The 19,786-nt window shown below is 49.2% G+C and overlaps 1 protein-coding gene across 2 annotated transcripts in view; it reads right to left on the bottom strand.

Annotated features, from left to right (window-relative positions):
* NFATC2 (nuclear factor of activated T cells 2) overlaps window positions 1-19,786 on the bottom strand; it is a 153,788-nt gene that overhangs the window by 133,483 nt on the left and 519 nt on the right. Inside the window, exon 1 of one of the 2 annotated variants that reach the window (XM_068565642.1) lies at window positions 4,880-5,009. The exons of the other annotated variant lie outside the window; for it this stretch is intronic. Coding sequence (XP_068421743.1) covers window positions 4,880-5,009 — 130 coding nt within the window. Of the gene's footprint in view, window positions 1-4,879; window positions 5,010-19,786 lie in introns of those variants that run through there. 2 annotated transcript variants of the gene reach the window in all.

The following is a 19,786-nucleotide window of genomic DNA, read 5'->3' as shown; positions in this document are numbered from 1 at the left end:
ACACTATTTGTACAAAGCAGGCTTATTAAGGCCTGTCCTTAACTCGACACAGACGGCAACGTCTCTGAATGTCACATGTGTTCAGCGAACTGCTTGCTTAGGGTAGAGCTCTATTTTTAGTAAGCACCAAAAAAAACCCATGATACTATATCCCAGCACCTCATTTGTCCCAATTTGTTTACCAGGCTGTGTCCCACATTGGCCTGGGGGCCAGGCAAGGGCAGGACCACATCTCATTCGTCTCTGTACCCCTACAGGGCCTGGCACAAAACCAGCATTCAGTGAGTGTTTGCTGAAAGAATGAGGTTTAAATTGTGCCCTGTGAATGGGTTGAGAGCAGGTGGCCCTGAGTCGAAGTGCAGGGGACGTTAGGGCTCCAGCAGGGCCTGTGACTCTACTTGGAAATGGTATAAAAGGTGCGCTGGGGGCAGAGGGGATGCTGGTTGGGGTGGGGATTTGGGGGGGGGGGGCAGTGCAGGAGAGTGTGCACATGTGCAGTGTGCTCCTACAGCGTATGGGATCTGTGGCTTTTATCAGCCTTTCAAAGGGCTGTGACCCGAAAAGTTTAAGGATCACCAGAATAAACTTTACAAGCAATGACCAGGAGTCCATTTTCCTTTCTGAAAGGTCAAAGTTAACGCCACGTGCATCGGCTTACCAGGAATCGGAGGAGGGACACACCAGACCCAATGAGGTAGACTAGAAGCGAGCACTCCTGACATGTCGGTCCCAACACAGCCCGGAGGAGATCTGGCACCTCTGGAGGTGACCGGGTATTCCCAGGACCAACCCGTCTCTCCCAGTGTATTACAAGTTGGGAGAAGTAAGAATGCATTGAATTCACAAGCACACACACAGAAATTAAACTTCTGATCTGTCTGCTAACAGCCAGCACACCTCTCCCCTCCAAGGTGGGCTCAGTAGCACTTAGCACTGGTCAGGCCTCCCATAGCCCTGTCCCCATTCTTTCTATCAATATTACTACGTACTTAGCTCTCTCCCTCAGTAGAAAAATATAAGCGTTTACTTTGAATGCCTCTAGGCAAATAAATCTGAAAATCCAGATAGGTGAAATAAATAATTTCTTAGAAAGATAAAGTTTACCAAAATTGACTCCAGTAGAAATAGAAAACGTAAACAGACCAGTTCCCATAGACACAATCAAGAAAGCCAACGCAGAACCACCCCCATGAAAAGGCACCAGATCTAGATGGCTTCACAGAGGAATTCTATCACAACTGTAGAAACTGGATAGTCCCAATAATACACATGCTGTTCCTGAACATAGAGAAGGAAAGAAATCTAAACCTAACAGCATACCAAAAAGGACATTACAGACAAATATCACTCATACATACTGCTAAAAGAAATCCTGAACAAAATATTATCCAGTAGATGCCGGCCCCATCACCATAAGAAAATAATACACAGTGAGCAAGTGGGGTTGATACCAGGGATATTTCAACATTAGGAAATCTATTAATACAAGTGATCTTAGAAGAATAAAATCATATTTTTCCATAGATGCTAAAACGTCTACGGCATAACTCAACTCCCATTCTTAATCAAAACTCTCATGAAAATAGAAATGGATGAATACTTCCTTAACGTAATTAAATACATATGCCTCGATTCCAAAGCCAACACTGAAGGCACTCCTGCTGGGGTCAGGAACAAAGCACAGATGCCTACTTTCCACTACCATGTAGATGCTACTGGAGGTACTAGTCAATGCAATTAGACGAGAGAAAACAATTAGAGGCTCGAACTCATTGAGGGCAGGGACTGAGTCTCATTTCCTATTATATCCCCAGGATCTAACACCATAGGTGCTCAATAGTTAGATGGATGAGTAAATGAATAATGACTCACATTACTGAACACCTCTATTAACAAAATCAAGGCTTTAATAAAAAGCTAGTAAGAAATCACACTCTGTGTTAACTGATTTAAATGGGTTAAGCCATTCAAGGCAAACAACACTATGAGGTGAGTACTATCATTTCAGTCATATGACAGCTGAGCAGACAGAGGTCCAGAGAGGTTAAATGACTTTTCCAAGATCACGCTGCTGGTAAATGTTTTAAATTCCAGTCTTGCATGGTACCAGGCCCCTAACAAACTGCTTTACATGTGTCTCTCATCAAGAGAGGGAATGAGGAACGGAAAACAGGCTCTGGAGCAGGACTGCCAGGTTCATGTTTCAGCTCTGCCATTTACCAGCCCTGCTTTCTTGGGAAAATTCCTTCACCTCTCTGTGCCTTTGCATCCTCCTCTGTAAAACGAGGGTGACAACAGTGCCTACCTGCTAGGGTTGGAGGGGTACTACAAGAGCTAATAAACATCTGCCACATGTTCAAGCTCCATAAAATGAGCACCCGACTTCCCCCAAATTCCCTAAGTGCCGACACCAATTTCTGACAACATCTGTCCCATAGGCAGTCCTCTTCCCTCCTTGGTTTTTTGCCAAGCCCATGCCCAGAGTTAAGGAGAACACCTCATGTGAATCACCAACATATTGTCACCTGGGACAAAGCCCAATAGCAAGATAAGGGCTAGTGTTGGCCCTTGGGGAGGTCCATCATGTGGAAGAAGAGAGAGGGGACTGCTATTAACATCTGGGTGAGCCAGACCCACCTCTGGTACAGCTCGCTTTAGCCTCTCAAGGCTCACGACATCCCTTCTCTTCCTGAGCCATGATGTTTCTGTGCTGCCGACTTCCCAGCAAGGGGTCATTATTTTACAGATTTCAGAGCATAATGCCTCACTCCTTAAACGGGGCTGCACATCGTGACCTCTTTCCAAAGAGCACAGTTCGGAAAGGAGTAACCTTACAGTGGAGGAACCTGCCAAAGGCTACCTCAGCCAGGTGATCAAGGCCATCATCAATAGTGATAAATCATGTTGATAGTAGGTACCCTTGATATGATGTGATGGAAATGGTCACTTTACCTCTGTGGTCTCCCTCCCCCAAAACCCATAGCCCTGTCTAACCATAAGAAAAACATAAGAGCCCATTGAAGGGACATTCTACAATGTACTTGATCAGTACTCCTCAAAACTGTCAAGCTCATAAAAAAAAAAAAAAAAACAAACAAACGACAGTCTGAATGTGAATAAAGTATGGACTTAGGTTCATAATACTGTATCGTAATATTGGCTCATTAATTATAACACATGTATCTACTAATGTAAGATGTTCATCATATAGGGAGCTTGGTGCGGTGCTGGGTATATGAGAACTCGCTGTACTATCTTTACAACTTTTCTGTAAATCTAAAACTGTTCCAAAAACTAAAGTTTATTTTTAAGAAGTAGATTGTGGGGCCTTCACTGTGGTCACTTAGACACCCATCTGGCAGCCACGAAGCACCCCTTGCCAAGAAAAACTATAAAAAGCACCTCCCATCGGATTTGGCTTGGAAACTATTTCCCCGGAAATCTCCCCCCACTGCAGGAAAAAAAAAAAATTCGTTGATTGTGAATCTGGGAGGGGTGTATGTATTAGTTCCCTGCAAAATATGAGTTTAATCTGAACAAACAGCAAGACCACTGATGCTAGAGGGATCATTTGCAGATTCTTAACTGTATCTTTTCAAAGCAAAGGATGGCCTCCGGATTGCAACTCAAGAAGACTGGTCTCTTTGGCTGGATAATTATTTCCACCTCCAGCCGAAATAGAGAATAATTACGAATTACCATCTTCACTTGGTACCCGAGTGAAGGGCATCTCCGAAGTCAAAGCAAGCCCCTCACCTAAGGAGTTTCACCTGAAGGCGCTGTGGAAGGAAAGTTAAAACTTCTCTGCCTAACCCAGCATCTCTGGGAAACAGCAAGCCCTGGAGAGTCCGGAAAAGGCCTCCTACACACAGCAGCCAGCACAACCCCTTCCTGCTTTCCCTAATGCAGCCAAGCCCAAGTGCATCTGGAAGTTACCACCAGGCCTGCCCCAGAGGCTTCAATAAGCATTGGCTGGGCTAGGCTGTCAAAATCAGGAAGCCTGGTTGGGGTTTTTTTTTTTTTCCAAGACAACCTGCTAACCAGAAAAATACAGTGAGGTTGGGTGTGCGACCTTCTCCTTCTGAGCAAGGCTCCTGTTAAACACGTGAAATGACGGCCCAGCCTGGGGAAATCCCCGGTCCCCAGCGCAGAGCGCACTTGAAGGCACCGACCGACAGGTCGCTGAGGCAGGAACAGCCTGCATCTTCCTGAATCCACAGGTCGGCTCCCCCCAACCGCCCACAGCCATGATGACCGCGGGGTGGGGGATCCCTTAATAAAGCTCACACTGAGCCATGCGGGGTGATGTGCAAACACAGCGGCAGACCCGAGGGAGGAAATGGGCCAGCCGCCTAAGATGAAGTCAAACCACCCTCCAGCATTAGATACAGACAACCTCTTCCTTAGTGTCAACACAAAGTCCCCAACGACGGGCTCGCACGCGCTGGTGCGCGGAGGTGGGAGGATCCGCTTCACCTGCCCTCTGTCTGCACCAGCCCCTTCCCACGAACTCCATGCTTTGGCTTCCTCATCTCCTCCCTCCAAAGGCAAACCCGTAGCTTCCGCTGCCCTCTGACGACCAGCAGCAGGCAAGAGGCCAGCTGCGACCCCTGCCACCTTTTGCTTTGCTATCAGTGACAATCAGGGAGAAGTAACTGGAAACCGACGCCCTACCCGGCAGTGAGCCTAGCGCCCCCTAAAGGCGGCTGCAGTCCCTGACGCCTCGCGCCCTCCCTCTCAGCCGGGGGGAGAGGCACCCCCCCGCTCCAGGCCCCCCAGTAAGTGTGACACGTGGGGCAAAAGGGGGCCCTGTGTCCACTGCCCAGGCCCAAGCCCCAGCCCGGGCTCGGAGGCCAGGCCGGGGCGAGCCTCCACCGACCTTCGATAGGATTCAAATAGTCATAATCGAAGAGGATGGAGAAGTCGAACTCGTCTTGGGGGCTGCCTCCAGGCTCGTGGCCCGGGGCGTCCCCGCCGTCGGGGTCGGGCTGCGGCTCCTGGGCGTCCATGGCGCGCAGAGCGGCGGGAGGGCGGCGGGCCGGGGGCGAGGGCAGGCTCGGCTGTCTCCTGGGCCCTCGTCGGGGGTGGCGAAGGAGGCAGGAAGCGGGGCGGAGAGGCGGGTGGAGCGGCGGGGTCACTGCCCTCGTGGGAACGCACGCCGGGCCCGGGGACGACGCGCCTGGCGCAGCGGGTCCTGGACGCTCCCGCGGGAGCTGGGCGGCGGCGGCGGCGGCGGCGGCGCGGGCTTCCTGCTCCGGGAGGCACCTGTTGCAGCCCGGGGAGGGGAGAGGGGAGGCGGGGACAGCGCGGCCGGGTCGGCGGGGGCGGGGCCGCCACCCAGGGACCCGGGGAGGGAGGGGGGAAGGGAGGGGAGGAGTGGCGGGCGGGCCCAGGAGGAAGGAGGCCGCCCCCTGGTCCTGGCCGCACTACCCGGGCACCGCGCGTAGCAACCCGCCGGGGCCACCGCCAGGCGCTCTGGTGCGGCCGCTGCTCCTACCCTCCCCGCGGTGAGCTCTGCGCCCCTGCCGGACCCAGGATCCGGATGAGAAAGCCTCTTGTCGTTTGCCCTCTAGGACCGGCTGATCCCAACTTTTTTCCTCTTTCCTAATCTAAGGGGGCGGGGGGGGGGGAATGGGGGGAGGGAGTGCACCCACGCCCTTCTCTTGCAGACTCGTGTCTCCAGGTGCCTCTCTGCCCACAGCTGTGGCATGATTTTCACCTACATCAGTCACCCGCGTGCCCCTGAACTCAATTCCCAGGACCTGGGAAAGAATCAGAGATACTCTCAGAGCGCAAGTCCCACCTTTACATCTATACCTCTTGGCCACCTGACATGGGCCAGGTGCCGGGGACCCAGCATGACCCAGACACTGCTGGGGCTCACTTTCTGGTGGGGGACGAGTCATGAAGGAGATAAACAGGGGAGCAAAGATCATCCCCGTGGGGTGTCAGGAGAGAACTCACCAGAGATATAGGGTAAAGGCTGGGGGTTGAGGAGGCTTTGGTCACTTCGGTGGTCAGGTAGGGCCTCTCTGGGAAGGTAGCATTTGGTTGAACCAGACTGATGGGAAGATCTGGGGGAAGAGTGTTCCGGCGGTGGGAACCAAAAGAAAGTAAGAACCAGAAGGTGTTCTCGTGTGGGAGACCAGGAAGGAGGGCAGTGCAGGTGGAGAGGTTGGCAGGTGACAAGTATGCCTGGATGCTTGTAAAAAACACAGATTCCCAGGCCCCTCACTGGAGCTTCTGAAACCCTAAGTCTGGAGTAAAGGCTCAGGGTTGTGTATTTTTAAGCATGCACCCAAGGTGAATATTATGAACAGGTACATTTGGGGAACAGTACATAAGAACCTACTACCACCCCCCATGAAACACTTCCAGGGGTCTCGGACCAAGTTAGCTAAAGTCAGAAAACAGACTCACGGAGGTAAAAACGGTGAGATGACAGCAGTGGCCTCAACCCTTATGGCACGTTAGCGGCACGTTAGCATCACCTGAGACACTTTAAAAAAAAATGCCTGTTTCCACGTTTCAATCCAAACCCACTGAACTGGAACACCCAAAGCTGTTTGTTTTTTTTTTTTTTAAATGACCTCAGATGAATCTAAAGGGCAGCGAGTGTTGAGAATCGCTGGATCAGAAAAGTAGGTGGGAGAAGTTCAAGGAGTCCCTGAGAACCACAGCTTGATCTCAGATGGGGTCTGACTCTAAGCCTTCCCCACGTGCCAGAAGTATAGAGAAGATGCACTCTTCAGGGGGAGCCATCTCTGCTCCGTTAAGGGGTTTGTGTGAAGCTATCAATCATCATTCATTCCACAAATCTTTACTGGGCACCTGCTAGGTACCTGGCACCACTACAGATCTTGGGGATGCAGCCATCAGCAGGACATGGTCTCTACCCTCATCATGTTTCTATCCTGTTAGCAAAGAGACACAGCAACGAATAGGGCTTTCCAAATTGCACTTAGACCAGTGGCTCTTAACCCAAGCTACACATTAGACTCACCTGGAGAGCTGTTAAAACACTTCAGATGGCTGGGCCCCAGGAGGGGCCAGTTATAATCAGAATGTTTGAGGCCCAGGCATCAGTACTGTGTAAAAGCTCCCCAGATGCTTCCAAAGTGTGGCCCGAGGTGAGAATCACTAGTTTAGACACAAACTCCATTCCAGGGTCCTGGGCCTGGCTCAAGATTTATGAACTTTCAGAGTCTTGGGAAGCACTTTCTGGTTGCCAGAGCATAAACAAATCCTCTTCTTTGTTTCCTAAGCCTAAGCATACGTATACTGGGTGTATCCAACAAGCATCTTAGGGGTGGCTGATAAATTTCGGTCGAGGAGAGGAGGTGACCCAGGCTGCAACACTTATAGCCAAGTATCTAGAAGGAGAGGGATGCTCTTGGGTCCCTATGACAGGACTCAAAATCCAAACCCTGAAACTTGGTCAGGGATAAACAAAGGAACCAACCAGTCCTTGTGATATAGAAAAGGAGAAAGGCTGGTGTCATCCTCAAGTGTCCCTTTTCATCCCTCCATCCATGATGACTAAATGCCTCTAATCTAGTGGACATCTATTGATTTCGCTTCCCTGGCATCATTCCCCACTTCTTCTGATAACAACACCCCAGTGTGTTCCTTTGGGAAACTACTCTTGATACAATCTTGGTAAAATTATCAACCCAGCTGTCCCATACTCCCCTGGCAAAGAAGTGAACAAATGATCCAGGCTTGGCCAATTGGAGAATTTTATCTCCACTAGCCTACGAGACCCATTAGGGCAGGGGTCATGAGTGGCTCATTCACAGCTTTATGTACAATGGATGTGTGGATATGCAGATGGATAAATGAATGGATAGATGAGTGGATGGATGGATGATGGATGGATGGATAAATGGATGAATGGATGGATGGATGAATGGATGGATGGATAAGTGGATGGATGGATGGAGAGTAGATGGATGGATGGATGGATAAAAGAGTTTGACTGTCCTTGTGTATATAAGATCCTTATATTTCTCTTTAAGGGCCCTCCTCCCTGAGGCTTCCTCTGGCCACCCAACTGTTTGGGCAAGAATCTAAATTCTTACCCCCAACTGATATCCTCTTGAGATACCCAATAATAGGATGAGATAATAAAGGTAAAAATCACTTTACAACTGATAAACTGCTACAAAAACTTCAGCCTTATGAGAATGGTTCAGGACATTCTAAACAATACTCTAATTGTCTAAGTTGTTCCTCTGAACAGTGGATATATTTTTAAAGTTTCTAGGATCTGCACCAAATCAGAGTTCTTTAAGAGAAGGGGTTCAAACTAGGCCCTGACCCATAACAAAGTTTCTGCTAGAGCAGTGGGAAGTGAGAGGGTTTTCTTCTCTAAAGGCCACTTTGAAGGGTGCGGCTTGGGTGTGGGGGAAGGCATATTTTCATTTCCAAAATAAATAATTTGTGCTGTTCGAAGCAAGGGCTAGGGGCAGAATACATGACCTTTATGCATTCAGAGGCCACAGCAGGAAGGTGGGGGGTGGGATGGAGGCCTTGACAGTGCAGCTCTGTCATCCTTCCCTCTGCCCTGCCACTGGCCTCCTCGCGGAGGCCCTAGCCTTTTAGTTTTTCTCTGGGTTCCCCAATAAAAGTGCAATGGGAAGCTCGTGAGGCCACTGAGAGTTTGAAACTCCTAGCACACGTCTGACCCTGGCCCAGGAATTCAGCTCCATTCAAAAGCATTTACTCTAGTGTACAATTACAAACTGAGGTAAGTGCCGTGAAAGGAAAGAAGAAGATGCCACAGAGCTTATATCAAGGAAACCTGATGTTGACAGGGAATTCAGGGAAGGCTTCCCTGGGGAGGTGATATTGAAGCTGAGAACAGAAGGTTGAGTAGAAGTTAGCCAGAGCATAGTGAGGGGAAGAACAGCCAGATGGGAAAGTATGTGCAAAGGCCCTGAGGCAGGAGGAAGTAGGACGTAGTGGAAGAACTGAAAAAAGACTGGAGTGACAGGTGCTCAGGAACGGACAAGAAGGTGGTGTGAGGTAAGGCTGGGGGGTGAGTGGGGCCCGAGGGCCCGTGTGGAGAATTTTGGACCTCAGACCAACAAGGAATGACTCAAGTGTATTAGGCACATACATGACAAGATCATATTTGGGGTTTTAAGCGGTTGCTCTGGGTTCTGCATGGAGAAGAAACTGCAGGGGGCGAGTATTGAAGCAGGAAGACCAATTAGGAGGTTCTTACAGTCATCCAGGCAAGAGAAAATGGGGCGTGAACTATGGTGAGGGCAGTTGAGATAGAAAACAGTGGAAGCACATGAAAGATATGCATACTCTCATCCTTGAGTTATCTCTTTTCCTCTTCCAGGCTACCTCTTAGAAGGCAGCATAATCTGATTGCACGTGAATACAAATACCTGAGGTGTACCACCCTCTGGGGCCCTCCCACCCCACCCCAGGTGGCTCTGAGTCCTGAGGCCCCTTCAAGTTGGCCCTGGAAGGACCCTCCCCCCCCCAACGCAGAGCTCTGCCCTCCTTTCCCCCTTCTGGTATAAAGCTCATTTTTAGCCTCAGCCTGGACCCCTCCCCTGAAATCTGGGCTCACATATCCCACTGTCCACCCAGCATCTCCATCTGGGCATCCAACAGGCCCCTCAAAATACACGTGTCCAAACCAACCCTATTATCCTCTGAAACCGCTCCTCTCCCACTGTTCCCAGCTCAAATATCACCCTCCCATTCATCCCATTCCCCCACCGAAAACCAAGGAGTAAGTCCTTTATTCCTCGCGTTCTGCTCACACCCACGTGCAAACCCTCGGCAAATCAAAGACCCTCAAAACGTAACCCAAATCCCACGGTTTTTCACCGACTTCACTGTTCTTCCTCCCACCCCAGCAATCCTAGCCCCCCACCATCTCTCACCTGGACGAGTATGATAGCCTCCTCCCTGGTCTCCCTCCTCCCTCCTCCCTTCCACATTGGCCCTTACATGGAGCAGTGAAGGGGATCCTTTCAAAATATACATCCAATAAACCTCCCATGGCTTCCCATTAAGTTGAGAATTAAACACAAGCACCTTGGCCTACAAGGTCCTAGACAAACCACCCCTGCCCCAGCTCCCTTTAGGTATTATCTCCTGCCATTTTCCCTTTTCTGACTCCCTTCTGCCACCCTGATCGTCCTTGAAAATGCCAAGCACGACCCCACCCCAGGGCCTTTGCACCTACTATTCCCACTGATATTTGTCACTTCCTTGCTTTGTTCATTCCTCAGCTCAAATGTCAGCTTCCATGACCATCCCCATAAAAATAGCGTCCCCTGGCCTCCTCTGTCCCTTGATCCTGCTTTGTGTTCCTCATAGCCCTTATCTCTGCAGCATGTTTTATTCATATGTTCATCTTTTACTCATTCCGAACCCCACATCCTGACAACCCCCATTGCAATAAAAGCCTGACTATAAGTAGGCACTGAAACGTGTTTAATCCGAAAAGTAGGAATTTTCTTTACCAGATTCCAAAACACGATCTCCCCTCAATTTAAGCACATCCTGGGATTACCACCCTAGTTGTTAATATTTTAATTTATAGATGGATGCATTTGACTCCACCAGGGCTGGAACCAGAGTGAGGCGAGTGAGGCAAAATTTAAGAGGGCACCAAAAACCTCAATAATTGAACATATTATGTTTTCGTGAAATGTTTTTTAAAAATCAAAATTAAAGCAAAAAAAAATCCATGGTGAGCAAATCGTTACATTTCGAATAAAGACAGAATCAGTAATAGTGCTGTGCAGAGTCGTACTGGACCCTGAAGCAAAGAGAAGATGAGTAATACTGATCCCGTCTTTATTTAAAATTTTTATTTCTATTTTTGGTTCATCTTGGATGTTTTGCATCAATTTTGATTTCTAAAATATTACATGAAAATATTATTCATTTTGATCACTTGAGTTTTTCAGCGCCCCCTTCCACGTTGTCTCCCCACAAAGCCATTTTCCGGGAATGAGCTCCTTATGAATTGGGGGAACAACAAGACAGTTTCAAAGTTGACTTTCACTCCAATCTGTGATCGACATCATCTTTTAAAACCTGAACAGGACTTCTCTGCTGTGAGATAACTAATTTCCAGGAGGCAATTGTAGCTGAAGGCAGTTTGTTGAAATTGGCGGCCCCCCCGGGGCAGGCACTGAGGGTAAAAGCTCTAGGAAAGCAGGGATCTCCTAAAAGCCAGAACCCAAATCAAGGTGTGGACTGTAAAAAGATGCCACATCAGACAGCAGCGGTGGTCACAGGTCTGCAGTAGCTCGGCCAAACCCATCCTGCAGGCATAGTATGTTTGGCCTTGCCCGTAATTTTTTTTTTTTTAATCTGAACTAACAGTTTTTTAATTGAGAGGTTTCATTTAAAAATCCAAGTGTCCAGTGTCTCCCCAAAAATGGGAAGATCAGGCCACAATACGCAGGGTCTGGATTCCCAGGTGGATCCGTCATCTGGGGCTGAGTAGAGGCTGCCTCCTTCAGACAATCCTACAGCTCTCAGGTCACCACTGCCCCACCCAGCTGCCCCTGTCCGTCCCCGTGAGCATGTGAGCTCCAGACCTTGGTCTCCAGGCTCTTGACTCCTTCTCCCTCGGCCCTGCTCACCTACTTTGTCCTGGCTTTGTCCTCTTCATTCCTTGCCTCGTAGCACGTTCCCCTCTGCCTCATGGAACTGATATTTAACAGGAGAGCACGATCAGAACACTCACCTAGCCCTTAAACTACCGTCCTTGCCTTTTATTAAACAGGAGGTGCCGCCATCCCTCTGCCGGGGGATCTTCGTCTTCTACTGCATCAGAGCCTTAATGGCAGGCAGCAGAGGGTGGATTAGTTAGGGGATGGAGCATTGGTTAGTCTTTGCCCAGCCCCACAACTATTTCTCAACCATCCACCCTTTCCCTCTCTCCGCCATCACCCTTCTGTCACCCAGGCTGTCTTCCTAGATGACCGCACCCCCAGTATCATGACGCTCATCTCCATCCTCTCTCCTGCCCTGGTCTTGCAGACTCGAACATCTGTGTCGATTTCATAATCTCTGAAGTCAGGGGGTGGCGCAGACAAGCAAGCTGACTTCGGGGATCTCCAGGCCACCCTCCACCAGCCTCCCTCCAGCACAATCACGCCCCAGAGCATCTCCCGCCCTCCCACGCCCCCCAGAAAGCACATGGCATCAGCTCTTGCCCTCTCTCTCTTAAATTCCTCTATCAGCACAGTCACTAGGCTTCATGGAAACTTTTAGTTCCTTTGCATGTAAATGGCTTCACACACAATTGTCTCTTTATCCGACTTTGAAAAAAAAAAAAAATCTTTATCTGACTTTCAAATGCAAATGAGAGCTTCTTATATATCTTGGATATTCTCCACACCACCTAGCCAGTGTCTTGCAATAGCAGGTCCTCCACAAACCCCTCTGAACTCATTGGTTGAGTGATTGAACTAGGTCATCCAGAAAAGACCCCAAAGATTTGGTAGGAAATGGATTTATCCCAATCAGGAAGGACACTTGAAGGTTAGTAGGCTGAAGGAAAATAACAACTTGAATTTAAAACAATAAAATAATAGTGTAAATGGCAGCTAACAGGAACTGACCATTTTATATACACTGAGAGCATCACAGCCATGATCTCCAAACCTCGAAGCACCCGCCATGTGTAAAGACTACTATCACCCCCGCTGTTCAGTTAAAGAAACTAAGGCACGGAGTAGGTTGTGATGTTATTTTTGAAGTCACACATGCCACCACGGAAGTGGTTTTGTCCCACACCAGTCTGATACTCATTACTGAGTCACACTGTTTCTGGGTTATTAGCTAAGGGTGGATGCACTAAGGGACACTTTTGGACCAAGATGAAACGCTGGGAAAAGTCTTATAACTCCCAGTGATAGCAGAGAGGGAAAGAGGAGCTGACGTGGGGAATCCAGGCTGGGCCAAGAGGAAGACCCATTGGAAGCAGTTCATATCATTCACAAAATTAATAGCATCTACCCTCAGGTGCCAAAGACAGGGACCATCCCTGCAGAACCCCAGGGCTCAAGGGAACACAGTTTGAGAACCGAAAAGGAGAACGCTCTACAGACAGGGAAGTACCAACTCCTCCCCACTTCCTCCTCCCCACACTGGTCCCAGCCCCTGTCATCTCCTGCCCAGGCCACCATGATAGCCTCCCACCTGTATCCTAAGCATCCACTCTTACCTGGCTAAAGGACATTCTCCACGTAAAGGTCAGTATGATCCTGCGAAAAGGTTAATGAGCTCACACCCTCTGCTGCTTCAAGTTTCCCCAAAGCCTCCCCATCCCCATTACCATGAGAATGAACTTCAAACAGCTCACAAGATCCTGCTGGGTCCTGCTCTGGCTTGCTTCCTTGATCTGTCTCCTATCACACTTCCCCTCTCCCCCTTTCTGTTCCTGCCACACCGGTCTTGCTGTTCATTGACTACCCCAAGCACATGTCTCTCCTCAAGGCCTCTGGACTCTCTGTTCCTTCTGCCTGGGATGCTTGTTCCCCAGATCCCGTACAGGCAGATCCCTCACCATTCAGAGGTCAATGAATAAGACATCTCTTTAGAGAGGAGGGGACCATCCAGTGTGAACTAGCAATCCCTACTATTGTGTGTTGAACGATTTCCCTCTCCCAAAATATGTTCAAGCCCTAACCTCAGGTACTTGTGACTGTGATCTTATTTGGCAAGAGGGTCTTTGCAGATATGATCAAGTTCAGATGAAGTCCTTAGGGCTAACGGCTCTAATCCAATGACTGTTGTCCTTACAAGAAGAGGACAGAACACACGTACACACAGGAAGAAGGCCATGTGAAGACAAAGGCGGAGAGTAGCGGGATGCAGCTACAAGCCAAGGAACGCCGAGGACCACCAAGGGCCACGAGGAGCTAAAAGAGACACAGAAGGATCCTGCCCTAGAGCCTTCAGAGAGAACATGGCCCGCTGACACCTTGATTTCACACGTTTTGTCTCTGAAACTATGAGAGAGTAGATCTCTGTTGTTTTAAGCCACCCAGTTTGCGGTGATTTGTGATGGCAGCCACAGGAAACTCATACGCCCACGCACTACACACCCGTATATACTGAGTCATTCGCAGCCCTGTTCCCCTGTTTTGGTCTCTGGCACTTAACACCACTCCACACTATCTTGGATATTCCTGGTTTGTTCCCTTGATGTTTGCCTGGTGAGGGTAGACACCAGCAGTCTTGTTCACTTTATCCCCAGCATCTTGGAGGCTTACTGGCGCATAGTAGATGCTCAAAACGATGAAAATGAATTAAATGGTCAAGGGGGCTTCTAAGAGGAGATGGGAATGAGGTGGGCCTTGAAGAAAGATGTGAGAAAAGGGAGCGGGGACCCCGGGTGGAAAGACTGGCACGGCCGAGGCAGAGGGAAGAAGTGGACCGTGCCAAGGAGTAAGCGGACTGGCGCGGACTGGCTCTGACAGCACCGGAAATGGGAGCGCTGGAGCGTCGGGCCAAAGAAGCACCCGGCGGGGCTTTGGCCACTGAGAGAGGCTTTGAGGAAATGAGTCTCTGTTGGCAGGTCCCAACCGGAAAGGGAAGGGATGGGGGCCGCCAGGAGCTCCTGAGTGGCCCAGAAAGGCAAGGTGGAAGGCAGGAGGAACTCCCACTGCAAACTCTGTGGAGGGCGGGCTCCTGGAGGGGCTGCAGCCCCTCTCTCCAGCTCACCGTCTGGCCGGGTGATCCTGCTGCAGGAAGCAGGAGAGATAGGCCCGTGCGGCCCTTAAATGCTGAGCTTTCGGCATCAGCTCTGTCCTCTAAATGCCTTGACCACGCCCTGTCTTGGTCTCCTCCTCTTGAAATGGGAGGATCATATTCCGTACCAACCTCTCAGGTTATTTTGTGAGAATCCACTGAGATCATTTCTGTAAAGGGCTTGGCCCTACAGTATGTGTCTGGTAGGGAAAACAGACCCCCTTCTGGCTATGATTATTCAGCCTAACAGGGATCAACATGGTGCAGTGCGATTGGTTCCAAGCTCTGCAATTAGCGATGTGACCCTGGGGCAGTGGCTACCCCTCCCTGTGCAAGATGGGGTGATTACTGGCTGGCTGAGAACCAATGAGGCGGCCCGTGGGAAGCTCTGGGGATGGGGCCTGGCACACAGGTGGCACTCAATAAGTGTTGGCTGCTGTTTTTGTTGTTCGGGGCTGACTCATTCCAGAGAACAACATGAGAGCGTGTGCCTGGTAGGTGACCCAGCACGAAGCCCGCCTAGGTCACCAGCCCTTGGCGGGAAAACATGGAAGTCAAAACCACTGTCATTGTCAAAAGGAAGCAGAAGCGAGTGAGCCAGAAAGATGGCACAGTGCTTTAGAGTTTGTCTTTTTTTTTATAATTTTTTTTCATGTGGACCATTTTTAAAGTCTATATTGAATTTGTTACAATATTGCTTCTGTTTTATGTTTTTTGGTTTTTTGGCACGTGGGATCTTAACTCCCCGACCAGGGATCGAACCCACAGCCCCTGCGTTGGAAGGCAAAGCCTTAACCACTGGACCGCCAGGGAAGTCCCCAGAGTTTAAGTCTTAATTCTGTGGCCTTAACAGGTCATATCACCCCTACTGTGCCTCATTCATTCATTCCTCCATCCATTGAACAAAAAAAGTACTGAGCACCTACTAGGTATCAGGCACTGTTCCAGGCACTGGGGCCACAAGGGTGAATAAGACAGTTGTGGTTTCTGGTTCCCAGAGTTCAAGTCTGGAGGAAGACAGAGACAGGGCATGGACAACGACCACCAGTGTGATGAGTACAGGGCGGGGCAGTGCCAGGGCGGAGGCCCGGGGAGCCCAGAGGAAGCCTCCTCTCTAGTCTGGGCAGTCGGAGTCTCAAATTCCTGTTCTAGCAAATGAACAAAAATAGGAACCTGCCTGGCTTCTTCCAGGTTAAGAAGTGAAATAATCACTCATGGGTGTAGTAAGTGAGAGCCAGCCAATGAGAATACGTGTGGGGAGGCACTTGGTAATTGGTTTTTTTAGGTTGGATTTTTTTGTGTGTGGGGGGGGGGATAAATATTGAATTAATGAATCGTCCAGTAATAATAACAGCACTTAGTAATTAAGTGGGTACTTTGAGGTTCATATTGTTTACTAAAAGATTGAAACTCTCCATAGATTGGTAAATGATGGCTGTCATCCCCCCCCCCCTCAAGGGCCCCTGCTGCCTTGAGACCCTCTCTACAATTCAGCAAATAAAGGGTTAAAGCCTGGCCCAGCAGGGGAGTCTCTTGGGACCCTGCTCCTGCTGTGCTGATTGGTTGATACTCAGTTGTTCAACATATTAACCAATATTCCAGACAATATTACTATCACTTTTTTATATGTGGGGAAACTGAGGCACAGGAGAGTGAAGTTACTTGCACGAGGTCATGCAGCCAGCAAGTGGCAGAGCCAAGATTTGAACCTCTCACTCAGATCTCAAGCTGTTGACGTCTTGGGTGTAGAAACATTACCTGGGATCCACTGGAGATTCACAGAAACAGGAGACCTGGCCCTGTCCTCAGGAAGCTTACAATCCAGCTAAGGAAAGTCTTAATAAAGGCAGTCGGAGGAGCATCTGGGAAAGTAAGTGATTCTCCCTGAAGTTCTGGGAAGAGAAGGAGAGACCCGGAAGGCCTTGCTGGTGGAGGGGCCATCTGGGTAGCCAGGGAGGGGCTCAGCCAGGAGGAGGGGCCCTTGGACGGGGTCTCAGTTCTGTGTGGACAGAAAGTAGAGCTGGCTTTACAGCCTCCTGGCCATACGGGGACTTTTCTTCCTCTAGTGGAAATGGAAACACTGTGCTTTCATTTCCCTGAGGCAAGGCAAGGAGCTCTCCCTGACTCACCCTCTGCTTGGGACAAATCAGTGGCTGCCTCAGTTTCCCCGTCTCTAAATGATGCTCATACCCTCCACATCCTCCCATACTTCCTTCTCTCCCAGGATATGTCAAGGAACAACACGGTGTTGGCAAAAAAGCCCAGGACAAGGCTCTGGTCTGCCTCAGTTTCCTCATCTGTCAAATGATGTGATAAAAAATTATGATAACATTAGTAAGTTCCAGAGACAGCAGAGCATGTGGCCAAGGGCCTGGGTTCGAATTACAGTCTCCACCACTTCCCTGCTAGGTAGCACTCAGCCAGTTACTGCCCCTCTCTGTGCCTCACTCCACTCCTCTGCGAACGAGACACTGATCACAGCACTTGTGGTGTACAGTGGCCCTGACAATTAAAAGACTTGATACTTGCAAAACACTTTGCCCTGCCGCTTCCAGTCAATACTCATAATATGGCTGCTCTCACCCCTGTGGAAGGCAATAGAGCCCTTACCGTGTGCCAGGCATTGTGCTACGAACTTACTGTGTGACCATGGGCGACGCTGGCTCTCATTGTCCTCAACTGTCAGAAAATAATAACATCCAGTGTGTATTAACTGCACGTTAAGCCCAGAGGTAAGTGTTTTATATGCATGATTTCATACGATGCTCATGACACCCCTGTGAGGTCATCACTATTCCCTTTTGCAGGTGAGGAAATGGAGGCTTCGCAAGCCATAATCTTAGCCCAATCTGTGTCACTGTGAAGCTCCAATAAGTTATAAAGTCCCTTGATGAGAGGTTTAAAGTACTGCATCTCTTCAAAGAATTCTCGCCGTGAAATCCAGTTTCTATATCAATACAAGTTACTGTTTTGCATTTTCAGCAGGAATTGCAGCTAATGTTTATCCAGCCTTGACTATAAGCACGGCAGCATTTTAGATGCTTTACGTGCGCTACCTCACTGACTCTCACAATCTCTGTTAAGGGAGACATTATTATTGGTTCCACTTTACAGATGTGGAAACTGAGGCCCAGAGAGGTTAAGTCACTCACCTAAGATCACACAGCTGCAATGTAGCTAAGCAGAAATTCTAACCCAGGCAGAAGGCAGGGAGTTCGGGTCTGGGAGTGAGCAGAGCTCACCCTGGGTTTGTTTATTCCTGAAATATTTTCCATCATCCCACTTCAGATAAAACTGAACACACCTCTTTCAGATCTTCAGTTTTTCCCAGGGCCTTGACCCAAAACTGCACAGCAAGGTCAGTATTTTCTTACCATGCAAATATTTCTATTTGCTATTTAATGACCCCACCCAACTGCATGCACCCTCAGATCTGCCCCTACGCTCGTGGTGGTGTTTGAGTTTGAAGGGCCATTTGGGTTTCCCTCAGGAGGCCCCAGTGCAGGGCACGGTCGAAGTGCCTCTCACTCCAGCTGCCTTTGATGCCTGGAGTTGCATTCTGTGTGCCCAGTTGCTCTGGCATGCCAAGCGTCGTTTGCCGGGAACAATGCGGTGCCCTGTCTCCCACATGTGGACACACAAACTGGCACGCACGTTCTCACAATCCCTCCACGCATGAGCGTGGGCTGGGGAGGTTAGGCGATGCACATGCACACACAGAATACACACACTTCACCTTGAGAGAGGACCAAGTTCACAAACCTGGAGCAGAGGTGTAGCAGCGTCAACAAAATGTGAAGCTTGTGTGAGATCACACAGTAAAACAGACGTCCAATTCCTCTTCCCGGCTCTCGCTCTCTCCTTCCGAATTGACCTAAATTTGGCGTTAGTCTGTCCTCCCACCCCCACCATCATAACATCAAATACTGTGTTTCAGTATATACGGCAATAAAAACCAATTCGCGTCCATAATATGTCTGTCGCCTGTCTCAGAGCATCCCTTTTACAGGTGATGCAATATTAGTAACATTTTTTGGCCATTATGTCATAGGCTTAACCACTAGCAGAGAACAGGATAAACTGGTACCAGTTAAAACGTTCAAAGCGCTGGCAGGGTCTTGCTTTCAAAAGTGCAACTCAACTAAAAATATATGTCACTGAGGTCCGCTGTGGCAAAGCGCACCATCTACCTAACCCGAGGCATTTGGTCCCACTCCAGTTTTCAAAAAAAGCCCCTTAGGTTTATTTACTGAAATTGTCATTTCTCCCCCCCACCCCAGAACTTTAATCAGCCACGCAGAGCACAAAACCTACATTCAACTCTGATTTTATGACACGAAGCTAACTCCTCCTACGCATATTTATTTCATTTAACTCTTGCAGCCCTGCCCTCCGGGCAGTGCCCCCCACTATTTGCAGGGCTGGCCTCTGAAAAACACATCACATCGCCTGGTTTCCACTTTTAAAGTCAGATTCATTAGTGTACAGCCTAAACCCCTCCACAATCCCAGCCAGATGGGATATTTTCATATCATATTTGTATACGTTAAGCCCCTCCCGTAATATCCAAGTAGTATGATTCCAGGACGAACTCCAGGAGGAGGGAAAAAGAGACAGAAACACGGAAAATAGAGTGTAATCGGATCGCAAAACAAAATGATGGTACATTGCACTTTAAAGGGGGAGCTGGAGGACTGTATCCATGAGACACATCAAAAAACGGGAAAGAAAATTGTTTAAACGTCCCAGAGCATCTGCTGCTCTGTTAAAAAGCAAAGTCTTCATTACTAGATTTACGAAATAGTAAAATGCCAAGCCTGTTCTCCTAAAAGAAAAAGAAAGCTAAATAATGATGATGATAAAATGATGGTGATAATAATAACACAGCTGAACGGCATCCGCTGTCAAAAGCCCAGCGCGGAAATAGTTAAGCAGCCCGCGGTTAGGAGCGAGAATCCCTCCCGGTGTCCCATGGAGGGGACAATCCTTTTGACAGACTGGCCTAGGGAATCCCGCCTTGGGACACTTCGCTGCCCCCGCG

The sequence above is a fragment of the Eschrichtius robustus genome, chromosome 16, assembly GCF_028021215.1.
Source record: "Eschrichtius robustus isolate mEscRob2 chromosome 16, mEscRob2.pri, whole genome shotgun sequence".
Lineage (NCBI taxonomy): Eukaryota > Metazoa > Chordata > Mammalia > Artiodactyla > Eschrichtiidae > Eschrichtius > Eschrichtius robustus.
This window is presented reverse-complemented; position numbering and strand designations above follow the sequence as displayed.